The sequence below is a fragment of the Dermochelys coriacea genome, chromosome 7 (assembly GCF_009764565.3).
Source record: "Dermochelys coriacea isolate rDerCor1 chromosome 7, rDerCor1.pri.v4, whole genome shotgun sequence".
In the NCBI taxonomy this organism is placed as follows: Eukaryota; Metazoa; Chordata; order Testudines; family Dermochelyidae; genus Dermochelys; species Dermochelys coriacea.
The window spans coordinates 26,710,036-26,723,235 of record NC_050074.1 but is presented as its reverse complement, the minus strand read 5'-3'; the positions used below and the strand labels follow the sequence as shown (position 1 = coordinate 26,723,235).

The 13,200-nt window shown below is 36.7% G+C and overlaps 1 protein-coding gene across 1 annotated transcript in view; it reads right to left on the bottom strand.

Moving 5' to 3' along the window:
• The window catches only part of ERC2 (ELKS/RAB6-interacting/CAST family member 2), an 858,283-nt gene that overhangs the window by 384,298 nt on the left and 460,785 nt on the right, over positions 1-13,200 (bottom strand). Inside the window, 1 exon segment of the mRNA XM_038411791.2 lies at positions 10,053-10,188. Within this exon segment, the coding sequence (XP_038267719.1) occupies positions 10,053-10,188 (136 nt within the window).

Here is a 13,200-nt window from a genome sequence, read left to right as displayed (position 1 = left end):
AAATATTCAATACGTATACGCTCCTTATTTTTTTTAAACTGATCACACTTCAGCTTAACCACTGGAAAAGAAGAAACTTTACAATCCCTAAGGAACCTATAATTTGAAAACGGAAGCATACAAGAACATACTTCAGTTTTCAGGCAATAAATTGAAAAGAATTTTGCAGATGTATTACAGAAAGCTGGCATAAAATATTGGTTTTTACATTTCTTCATATGTTAGTTCATTAACTCAATAGACAGTATATGGAGAAAGCCAAAAATTACAAAGATTGCCCATTTGGACTTGAAATTGGCTTGTTTATCCAAAAAGTATTTGCCAAGACCTGGAAAAATGTATCCAATTTAAGTAATGAAAATTTAGTGTGAACATCAGAAAAGAAGCTTGCGCTGAAAATTCTTCTGTGTAGGCTATGCTACGACATTAGAGCTCTAAAGCCCCAGGTATAGTAATGAGCCTCAGGATCTATAATCTTGTCTTAAACTGCAGCTTTAACCACAGATATGTTCAAGTAGCTCAGGTACCTGGTTCAGGGTAGCAAAACTGTCACACGTTTTAATAATAATCAACTAACTTATTACTCCACTTTTTTCCAAAACAGTTTTTCAGAAGCTTTAAAGAGAGGCCTCTTTTCTAACTCTAACGTGGATATATTTGAAACCTGACACATTCTCAAATTCTGCCTTCAGATCTTTACCACAGCTCTCTAATTTTTGTATTAATTCATGAGTGAAGAAAGGAAAAACAACCTTTTTATATTGTGATGAACCTGAATTCTGCCATCTTCCAAAATGTGAGTAGCTTTTTAACCTATGCTGTCAGCAACTGAGTTAGAAGCTCTCCAGACAATAGGCCAGATTGTCCATGGCTTTTATGCTGAGCGGAAGGCACAAACAGCCTTTCCTCCACCACTTTACACAAAGTCCAAGGTCTAGTGCACTTGTGCCCCCCTCACCCTCCCGGGTACACATCACTTAAAATTCAGTGGGGAAGGGAGAGAAGAATGTGGGCTAATTCTCTTTTCAATCCCTTCCCCTTCACCACCCCATCTTTGTGTAGCTAGGCGGCTGTAGAGAAGGGCTGAAACAACCAAAGGTATAACACACTATGCATTTCCCCCCTGCACAATGAGGGAAGATCAGGGAGGAATTGTATCCTGAAAGGCAAAATCCTAACCTCAGCTCCCTCTTCCCACATAATGAAAGCCAATGGCTGAAAGCTCAAAATTGTATTTACACAAAATAACCAGAATTATTAACAGTTTTCAGAGTAGCAGCCATGTTAGTCTGTATTCGCAAAAAGAAAAGGAGTACTTGTGGCACCTTAGAGACTAACAAATTTATTTGAGCATGCTCGGGGGTCGCATAACTAGTATTATTAATAATTATTAAAACCTTCAAGATGCTACATCTTCTTTCTGAGATGGATACAGACCCAATTTCAGATAAATGCATGAGTTAAAAACTTTGTTGTTTGCAGTGTCATTGTAGCTATGTAGGTCCCAGGATATTTGAGACACAAGATGGGTGAGGTAATATCTTTTACTGAATCCGTTTCAGTTGGTGGAGAGACAAGCTTTCAAGCCTCACAGAGTTCTTTGTTAGGCTTGGAGGAGGTAACCAGAGTGTCCAAGCTAAATGCAAGGTGGTAAGGATTGTTAAGCATAAGGGATTCACACATGCTGTAAGGGATCCTTTAGCATGAAATGAGCAATTAAGGGTTAGCAAGCAGTAGGGTGTGTTACAAATTGTTGTGATGAGCCATAAAACCAGTGTCTCTGTTAAGTCCATGTTTTTAGTTCCCAGTAGAGGGGTGAATTATGCTAATCCTTAATTGCAGTTTATTCTAAGTGGTCTCCCTACAGCATGTGTGAACCACTTATGCTTAACAGCCTATCCCACCTTGTTTTAACTGTTTCAGAGTAGTAGCCCTGTTAGTCTGTATTCGCAAAAAGAAAAGGAGTACTTGTGGCACCTTAGAGACTAACAAATTTATTTGAGCATAAGCTTTCGTGAGCTACAGCTCACTTCATCGGATGCATTTGGTGGAAAATACAGTGGGCTTCATGAAGTTGACAGATTTCCACTCTATACGGCTAAATTCAGTGCCTTGCATAATGACAGGTTTCAAAGTAGCAGCCATGTTAGTCTGTATTCGCAAAAAGAAAAGGAGTACTTGTTGCACCTTAGAGACTAACAAATGTATTTGAGCATAAGCTGTCGTGAGCTACAGCTCACTTCATCGGATGCATGCAGTGGACAATACAGTGGGGGGATTTTACAAAGGAGGCAAAAAAAATTTCATAAAATAAATCTCAGGGGAAAATGACAGAAACAGATTTTGAAGTTGAGCAGATCAGAATAAAAAATAGGCAATGGACACTTTTTACTTCTCTCTTCCTGCTGGCCCAAAAATCTACCTTGGGACATGTATGTGTGTTGCTGTTTAGATAAATACACACACACACAATTGAGTTATTGTGCTCAGCATGAATATAATATGTCATGTTTTTGATCAAATTTTATAGTGGGAATTCTACATTTATGAGATGTAAATCAGGCACAAGTAGAAATGTTGCCTATGAAAGTTATTCTGATAATTTACTTTGTACTTGATAAGAACAATTTGTGTAGTATTATGTGCAAATTTTCATTGTTTAATATTGTGGTTGGAGCACATGAGATACTCTTCAAATAACAGTATAATCACCGTACAGTTTGTGAGGTCCACTGGATACTTTAGAGTTCTTTTAAAAGTATTTAGTTTCAGACTAAAGTATTTGGATTCCAGACACTCTGCTGTGATTTGAGATTGTTGGTGGCTCATGCTTCTAAGGGAGTGCATAGGCCATGCTGCAGTGAGGTAATGGCTATGTCCAGTCCCTTCATTAGCAGTGTTCAAACAATTATGGAACTGGTTGAAGACAGACTTGACATTAGATTTTATTTATGTCTGAGATACCTTTACATTGTTTTAGTTTATAAGTTTTTATAAGCACATGTGATGATGGGAGTATTTTAGTCTATATTCTTAGCAAGTTTTCTCCACTCCCCCAATTCCTGCCATTTACTTCTTCCTCTTTAGAGCATGGAGAGAGAGAAGACTGACATCTACAAAATCACTCATCCACTTATTGGAAAATAGTGCTGTTTACTTGAACGGCAAGTTATCAATAAGAGGAAATTTTGGAATCACACAGGATGGGAGATAATGTTTTGCCATCTTCCTCTATATAAGTCACATCAAGACATGCTAAGCCTCCTTTTGGCAAGCAAAGATATTTTCCTATTTTAAAAAAATCAATCAACATATTTTTACAAAAGTAAATAATTAGTATATCAAAACAGGAGATGGTCTGTATGCATTCTTAACTGGATGTTGCCTTACAAACTTAATTTTATTCTTATTGAGAGGATTGGGAACTCAATATTTATGAGCAAGCAAATTAGTTTGCTGAAAGTAAGAAGTCATAACACATGTTGGCAAGGTATTTTGATATCTAGACAGTATTGCATGAAAGCTTGTCCTGTATTAAAAGAGAAAGGAGAACTACAGAAAGATAAATAGTTGAGGTTTTTTCAAACTTTTTACAGATAGGTATACAGCTTGGAATCCACACCAGAAAACATAGATTTGAGAAGTTCTGTGGAAAGCTGTAAAAACCTAACACTGAACCAAAGATTTTTGAGGGCCAGGGAAAAAACTGAAATACTCAAATTAAACAAACTTCTGGACTGCAAATTAAAAAAAATCAAAAACAGATATAATGACCTCAGATATCTATACATGTTTTGATAATATTTTGTCTTCAAAATGTAAACAGATCTTTGGCTTTATAGTCAGGGAGTAAAAATCTTCCTTCTTTGAATGCTTAATTTCACGATTGAAAAAGCTGTGTATTGATAGCCATCTGTTGATCCCATATCCACAATAAACTGCATAATTTACTCTAAAATAAATTTTAAAATGTAGCAGGAACTACTGTGGGGGGTTTTTTTAAAAGAAAGAGAGGGTACTTACCAACAGTAGTAGCTGCAGTCCTTCACACAGATTACCAGTATAACCACTTTCAAGTTTTCCTAGGAGCCTATGCACTTTTGGCATTGATGTCACGACCCTCCAAAAAGCAATGGTATGATCTGTCATGCAACCCAATGTTCAATAAAAAGAAATACACAGAGCTACACCCCCAATTCCAGCACATTTCTTTTCCCATTTAACAATATCATAATAAAAATGGTAGAGGAAGGAATGTGTACAACTTCCTATAGTGAGAAAACCAACATCCCTGTTATTCTGTAGACCCAAACAAGTATTGTTCCCACTTGCCGTAAAGAGAAGTATTTAAGAAGTCCTTCATCCATGAAAGACTGAAGTTACTACAAAGAGTTTGAGAGACCATCCATGTTGATCACTATAATTTCTGCTCAAGTCATCTGCTTGCAAGACAGATGAAGAGCCAGGGAAGAGAGGGAATGTTTGATGCACCATTCTCAAAATCACACATCTTCTTGACAAAATGTACATGGGCAGCTCCTGCCTCTCTTACTATTTCAGTAATATATGTCAGTGTCTACATGGTGTGCCTCAGGATTCAGACAGGTCTGCCCTTGATTTGTGAAGGAAAGCTCTGAAAACTATATAAGTAACCTTAATTTCCAAGACATTATTCTGAAGTCAGGCCTCTTCATATTTCTGAAGGCCCCTAAATTTTATAGCAATCCAAATATGACCCTAAAGTTATGCCTGAAACATCAATCACAATTTAAGCCAACACTTAAGGGAGATTAAAGTGAATTCCCCCAGCAGACATCCTTGGGCACTGTCCACCACAACAGGGGTCTAGAATCTTCTGAGACATGATCACTAAAGTCTGGAGATTGTCAAGCCAAGAAAGATACTCAGTTCTTAACCAGCTTTGAAGATGCCTCATCCTGAGCCAAGTGAAAAGTATTGTATACTCACAGGATGCCATGAGACCTCTAAATTTCAGGAAGAAACTGATGTTGTTGTGAGGCTGAGGTTTCACAGAAACTACTGACTTCTGAATTTCTTGAAACCTGTCACATAGCAAGTAAGCAGTTGCAGACGTAGTGACAAAACTTCTGTCCCTGCTCCAGCTGTGTAAACTAGATGGAAATCCAGCTAACTTATTTTCTTGGGTTTTCCCTAGGGCAGTAGCTCTCAACCTTTCCAGACTACTGTACCCCTTTCAGGAGTCTGATTTGTCTTGCATAACCCCAAGTTATACCCGACTTAAAAACTACTTGCTTACAAAACCAGATATAAAAATACAAAAGTGTCACAACAAACTATTACTGAAAACTTGCTTTCTTTCTCATTTTTACCATATAATTATAAAATAAATCAACTGAATACTTACATTTCAATGGACAGTATATAGGGCAGTATAAACAAGTCATTATCTATATGAAATTTTAGTTTATACTGATTTCGCTAGTGGTTTTTATGTGCCTGTTGTAAAACTAGGCAAATATCAAGATGAGCTGATGTACCCCCTGAAGACATCTGTGACACCCAGGAGTACATATGCCCCTGCTTGAGAACCACTGTCCTAGGGGAATCTCCAAGTAGCCTAAAGTCAGCTCTGTGGTCTCCTGCACCAACTCCTTCCCAGCTCCCAGTGTAGGAGCCCTGCCTGGGGAGAAAGGGGACCTGGCCAAAGTACACTGTGCTCCAGCACAGGATGTGTCCTGAATTGACATATTAGACCCTTGGAGCCACAGCCAGCTGGCTATGGCCTCACATATTATCAAGCATCTATTATACTTGGTCAAAGAATTTTAGGTCACTCTTTACATTAAAGTTGCATTTATAAATGCTTTATAAAAGGTTAATAAATTAACAGATGTTATAAGCATATAACAGACATGAGGAATATGTGTTATAAGCACATCCAGTAGAAGGTGTTACAGATGGATATAAGCCACATGAATAAAGCAACATATTGAGCTATTGGACTCTATAGTAATGTATAAGAATTGATTCATCATGTATTAAAACATCCATAAATAATTTATTAACTATTTATATACTATTTATAAATGAAACCTTAATATAAAGATTGACTATGTTTTCCATTTTATCTGGTTGTTCGTTGGGACAACACTAAAATCACATCTATGAATTCACTATGTGCCCATTTCACTAAAAAGGATTTAAGTAGAAGCCACACAGGTTCAAATTCTATCTACTGATATAAAATATTATCATACCTTCCAACTGATAACAAATACCCATATTCCAGCAGTAGGCTAATTCCTCTTTCGGAGAGAAAATGAGTAAACACAAGTTACCTCATTATAATCCAATTTATTTACAATATGTATCATTTAGAACACAGATATTAGAAAGCAAAAGCCGAACACAGTAGAAATTCATTATGCTCACAAATGTAGTCAAAAGCTCAGAGACCTTCAGAAAGCAGCTGTATTGCATCCCTCCAGCCAGATTCTTTGTAACTAAGTTTGCAGGAGTATTAATATTATGCTAAATAAATTAAATTATTTAATATGACAAGGTGCTAAAGTTTTAAGTCAAAGTCCCCTTCAGGCAGATGCCTCAGATGTCAATCAAAATCACCTCCGAGTTAGTGCAAGCGCTCTGTGTCAGTCTAGTCTTTTCTATAAACATAGCCATTTGTATTTCCAAAAGATTTCCATTTCACATTTCAAAGATTTCTTTTACATTTGACATTGGTTTCTATGAGCTCTCTATTCCTCACTTACCTGCTTTTGAACACTTGCCCTTTAATCCAACCTGTTTTGCACCCTAATCAATGGATTGAGAGACGGTCTAATTCACTGAGGGAGCGGACAGCAGAGAGAGAACATATCTAGTCCAGTGAAAGCACAACAGACATCAACAGGGAGTGAACAGATAGATGTCAGAGCAAGGAGTGAGGAAAAGTTATCCAGATAGCCAGTCAGCTAATAGTAAAACCAGGATAAAACTTGGATTTCATTGAAACAGGACACAACACTAGGACTGACCCTGATTACCTTACTTAAGGGTTAGATTGTGCCATAGTAAGGAGCAGTGTTGAGCTGCCTCTCCCCAGAGAAAGCACTCATTAAGCATTCTGTAGCAGAGTCTGTCCCAGAGCTTCAAGCACATACAGGCTGTGGGCCTGCTTCTAAGGCCTTTGTGTGGTTCAGGATATCAGTAAGCCCTGTGCAGTAAGCTATATCTGCTGGCTAGTGCTTTGTGGTGGGAAGGGACAAAGCCATGGCCCTACCTCCTTTTCACTTCCAAGGGAGTAGAGAAGAAACAATCCAGCACTCCTCCTGAAAGCAGGAATTGCAACTGCCCAAAGGGAGATGGAAGCTCATTTTACCCTGACCCTTCACATGTGCATTTAGGGCCATGCAGAGTCTAACTCTACACAATGGATACTACTCTGATCAAGATGCCCTATAATGTCAATTCCCAAGTTATAAATAAAGATTTGGTATCACTGGCTTTTAGTCACATTACATTATATCTTGCAAGTGTTGAGCATCTCCTTCAAGATGCTCGGAACCTTCAACTTTCAGTGAAGTCAGAAGGCACCTAGTGGTTCAGAAATCAAGCTACCAACAATGAGGTGACTTTCAAGGACCAGTGCGAAAGCCGGGTCTGAGAGAGATTAACCTCTTTTTTTGTTTTGTCAGATCTTTAATGCCTCTTTAACCTGTGGGTCACTGTCCCATGTGAATAAGGCCCTCATGTTAGAGAAAGTTAAAGCACTTTCCATATAGGAAGAGGTCATTCAGTTTTTCTGAACAATTGTATCAGACTTCCCTCTCTTTTTACCTACAATATGCCACATATACTATTACTGGGTATATTGCTGTTTATAGAAACAAGTATCCGAAGGTGTAAACACACCCAGGACAGAAACACCACATCTTTTAATTTCCTGATAAAGATAACCATAGATGGTGCATTCCTTCTCAAGGTAGGTTTGTTCTATTATACAGAAATTAAACACATTATAGCTGACATTTATTTCTGCCTCATGTAGACTTCTAAAATATACATTTTAAATGAAAATTAATTTAATGAATATAAAGAATATTAATATTAAAATAATTGTTCTTAATTATTTAACATTTTCATAATTAATTACTGGCAAATGTTTGATAGCAACTGAGTTGCAGAAGAGGGATATTTCCGAGGCAGAGCTTATTCTTTGAAAATTCAGCCAAGGTATCACTCTGGTACTATTTGATGGGTACATTATAATTATACATAAGAAGATAAAATGAGAGAGACATGAAAGCTCCACAAGGTTTTCACATCGAAGACTTAGAAAGAGAGTTCTGAAACTATCTTTTAGTGAATGTTTCCACAACAACAGCCTTCTGAATTATCAATGGCAAAAATAAAGCGCTCTCAGGCTATTAAATCAGATTCTGTTTACTGGGATAAATTAACTTATAAAAACTAATTCAGTGTTCTAAATGGTAATTCTGTACTATAGAAATCTAATTTTATCCTTATAAATTACATGGTCCATGGTAAACCTACATAAACTTCATGATTTCTTTTTTTAAAAACCCAGATAGTATAGTACAGTGCAGTATACAACACTGCAATTTATAAAATTTCCAAGAACTTGGATGATATATAATCTCCTATATGCAAAAAGAAAAGGAGTACTTGTGGCACCTTAGAGACTAACAAATTTATTAGAGCATAAGCTTTCGTGAGCTACATGCTCTAATAAATTTGTTAGTCTCTAAGGTGCCACAAGTACTCCTTTTCTTTTTGCGAATACAGACTAACACGGCTGCTACTCTGAAACCTGTAATCTCCTATATCTGATTCTGACATATCTAGCAGTTATAGAGCCAATACTAGTTAGCAAATAGTGGTGTTAAATTCTCCATATTGCACACAGACATACTGGAAACACAATACAGTACACAGCACATGCAGGCCAAATTTCATCTATTAGAAACCATTCATTCAGGGAGCCACTATACCACCAGATCAAGCAAACAAGCACCCGGAGTACTGTAACTTAAACTTTACCTATACACACTGATTCCCGGTATCCCCATGTGGTTCACAGAATTTTGTAATATTAGATACTTTTGATCAGAGGTTATTTTTAGTCAATTGTCAGAGATGGCTAAATAATAACTGAATGCAGGTATCAAAATTATGTGTTAGTCTCTACTACAATATAACTTTGTCTGTACCCATTGTATCACAGAATTGTATCAGCTGATTATCTTGCAGAATCTTTATCTCTGAATTTTGATGATCCATTAACTGTATAAACTCTTCTGAAACCAAGGTAAAAACCTGTCTTTAAAAATGAGGATCTGTTGGTTCATGAAGGCTCTGCTTTTTCCTTGTGACACTTGTTTTTAAATCTTTGAATGTTTATATATATGTAAGAATAATATAATGCTTAACTTTCTACAATTATTTTACAGGGAAAAAAACACAAAACAAAAAATATGTTCACATTGCTTTCATTTTGAGATAAGTCAGGAAATGGAAATGGAATATCCTTCTTTCCTTTACATTAAGGGAAAATGATGTTACACTGAAGAGAAGACCAATAGATTCCACTCAGCATTCCTTCAAATACACAAGTTACTTGTGTACTCCTTACTTATACACAAGTCGGGTCACATAGGTATAAATGGGTGCAGAATTTGCTCCAAGGAGTGCAAGTGACATAAATATAAGAGAGAAATGTATGGCTATACTATACAGATTTCAAATTCTCAATTCAAATCAAGTTGTCATAATTTCATATCTATGATTAATATTTAATGTATTTAGCAAATTCTCATTCAGAGTCTTCTTATTCTGCATTGCATGGAAGATCCCCTTTGAGCACATATTGGACCTAATCTTGTGAGGTTATGAATGCCTCCTCTGATGGGAGTTGAGTGATCACTGTGTTGCAGGTTCAGACCCATTATGCATCTTTGAAACAACATAAAAATTGGAAAATACTTTTTCTGGCAATTTTAAAGTGTAATTAGTAAACCAGTATACAATTATGAATTAAGAAATCAGCTCACCTGCAAGTGCTGAGAGTTGTCTGTCATATTGTCTTCTCGCCTACGAACTTCTTCCAGCAACTGAGCATTCTTCTTTTTTTCCATTTGTTGATTGTGCTTCAGATTGGCCACTTTCTTGTTTTGATCTTTCGTATGTCTAAGAATTGTATGCATATGCCCGTTAATTCTGATGGCTACAATCACATATCTCTTGCTACAATTTAAACTTGTGAATATGATTTATCACCAGATGTCAGGTTTAAAATATAACATTTTATCCTGTTTTTAAAATGATATATCAAAATGGTCTAGATTAAATGAAATTTCCAGTGATAAAACAAATATTCTGGCCCATAGATTATTTTAATCTTTGAAACCTTCTCACAAGACATATTCCAAACACTTTTTATGCTAAAATAGATGTATAATCTCATGATATTGCTGTCATACATGACATAATAGAGAGAATTTTTTCGCAGAGTTTGTTGTATGTTTGGCTGAATGTGTTTGTTATGAAGCTGCCTGCTTCAAAAAGAATACTTGGGGTACCTTAGTGACTAACAAATTTTTCCAGTTTATGAGCTCGGGCGTCGCAGAAGGCCGGGGTCTCTAAGGTGCCACAAGTACTCCTTTTCTTTTTGCAAATACATACTAACATGGCTGCTACTCTGAAACCTGTCAAAAAGAATAGTTTCTGACAATGGGCCAGATCCTGCAGTCTTCACACAGGCACTGACTTGTCAGACAGTTTTGCCTGAATAAGGATTACAGGATTGGGCCTTGCAGTAATATTTAATGATTAAGATACAGGGAAATAATAGGTAAAGTATACTGAATGTTCCAGCTAGTGCTGTTTGCTGAAGTATGCTGCACATTCATATTTTAACAGTTCATTTAGGGGTGGCTTTTGGGGGGAAAAGATAAAAACCAGAGGAGCCTTATGTTTTTAAATGACATAATTCTGATTTCTACAACAGAATTAAGTAAATAAATCAATGCCAGGCTAGCATTTCATGAAATCAGAAATATTTTCTCAGAATTAAACATTTTGTTAAGACTGAGCTCAACTTAAGCTAAAAATTATATTATTCAATTGTTTCAAAGTTGACTCATATTTCACTATGAATCCTATTTATTAAAATATTCAGAATTCTTCTCCTTCTTGTACTTAGAATATTTCCCTGGATGAATGGGATAAGACACTTTTTTGCCATTTATCTTACATCGTCAGCATGTCAAACTCTGAAAAAAATTCTTAGAGCAGCGTTTTCTACCTGCTTGGGTTCTTAGATATTATTTTCTTTGACTTTCTTTTTATTCTGAGGAATTTGCTTCTTTTTATCTATATAATAATAAAGTCATGTGCAAATTCCTAATCAGATCTACAGGCTAATCCTTTTTTGCCAAATGAAGGGGATATTTTCCAGTGTCTATAAGGAAATTCCCCAGTTGCTTCTGCAGTAGACACTCTAAGAAAAGGTCTAGTTACAATGTACATTTGCTGCACACATATTAGGATGCTGCAACAATTGGGCCATGTTTTATAATTTTAATTGTGTTTTCTACTGACAGTGCCACTGACTCCCCACGATGGGTCCTGCCATTTATTATTTACACTACAAACTTTCCTGTGAATCTCAAGGATACAGCAGTGTCATTATGCTTTAAAAAAAAACATTAGAAAAGAATGGCATAGAACAAATTTTTAGGTACAGCACCATTATACAACAGCTAGTCTATTATTATTAATGGAAAAATCACCAATAACTATGTAAGAGTAAGAATTTATAAAAGCAGTTAAATTAAAAACCAACACTACTTGAAAATAGCCTAATGTATTTCAACTAGGAAAAGCCTTAAAAAGTTTCAGGAAACAATGCTGTCTGATCAGAGATATAGAACTCTGCTTATTGCAAGTACTATAAAATTAAATGAATTTTCCCCAGATCTCAGTCCAGCCACACAGGTTGAAGAAGGGCTTTGCTATTCTGAAAATAAATCTGGTAGACAAGGGAGCTGAAACCTCTATTTTTCCACCGAGCAAAACTAAACAGGGCCTGATGCTTTGTTGCTCTCAGCACCTTACCTAGTCATTTGCAACAGTGAAAAATCAGTGTAAAAGGCTAACATCATGATTTGACAGCATTTACTTTTACTTTGCACTGGCATAAGGGACTACACAAGGTGCAGGGCAATGGAAAATCAGGCCCAAGGTCACTTTTGTTGGGCACTCTCATATATTCTGGGATCAAGCAGCAGCAACCAGATTACATGACTATCTCTTAAATACTGTTGAAGGCAAGGGCAGTGATGTACAAGAAACTAACAATGACTGAAATAGGACTCAGAGCATGATATTAATTTCCTTCCTTTTTTGACATGATCCCTTTTTTCCCTTCCAGCACTGGGGAAGACCTCCTGATAAATCCTTAGTAATGCAATGTTCTTTCACACAATGTATTTTTTTTATATATTACCAGTGTGAGACTGTATAAATGCTCTATATTACATTAATTAGAAGTTAAGATGGTAGAGTAAGAAACTGGAACTTTATCCGTTACAGATCTTCAATCATTACTCAGGGTTTCTCCCTCTCCATGTAATGATGGATGCCAACATATAATAGTTTGTTCCTTGGTGATTGGTTTTGGTTAGAGTGCAGAGTGGAGGGACTGGTATCCAGTGCCGATAAAAGCCGAAAGGGCCAGCTTCCGAAGATAATAGAGACCTGGGTTTCACTGGTAGACCTTGTGTCTGTGGAAAGAGAGAGCCTGAAGTCTTCACAGACTCCTTTTGTACCCTCCTTCTACCCCTTTGCAGGAGGGAGGGTGAGAGGATTTGAAGTGAGCTGAATTCTAGAGGTAGATTGAGAAAGGTCTACCCTAAGTTATGGGTCATATGGTGGGAGTCCTGTAACCCCTGCACTGAAATCACTTCAGTGCCTGGTACATGAGACATATCGGACATACAGCACACCTCCCCAGTGTTAAGTTAATAAAATTATGGCCTGCCACTTAAATATATTCCTGTATCTGCCTTCATTCACCTACGTGTCCTGATCATGCATGAGATGGAGGGAAGATGGGAAGTTAGGTGGCAATATTACAGCATCACATGCTGTTTCTCAGATTATACAATATAACATACAAATGTTTCTCGAATTTTAGAC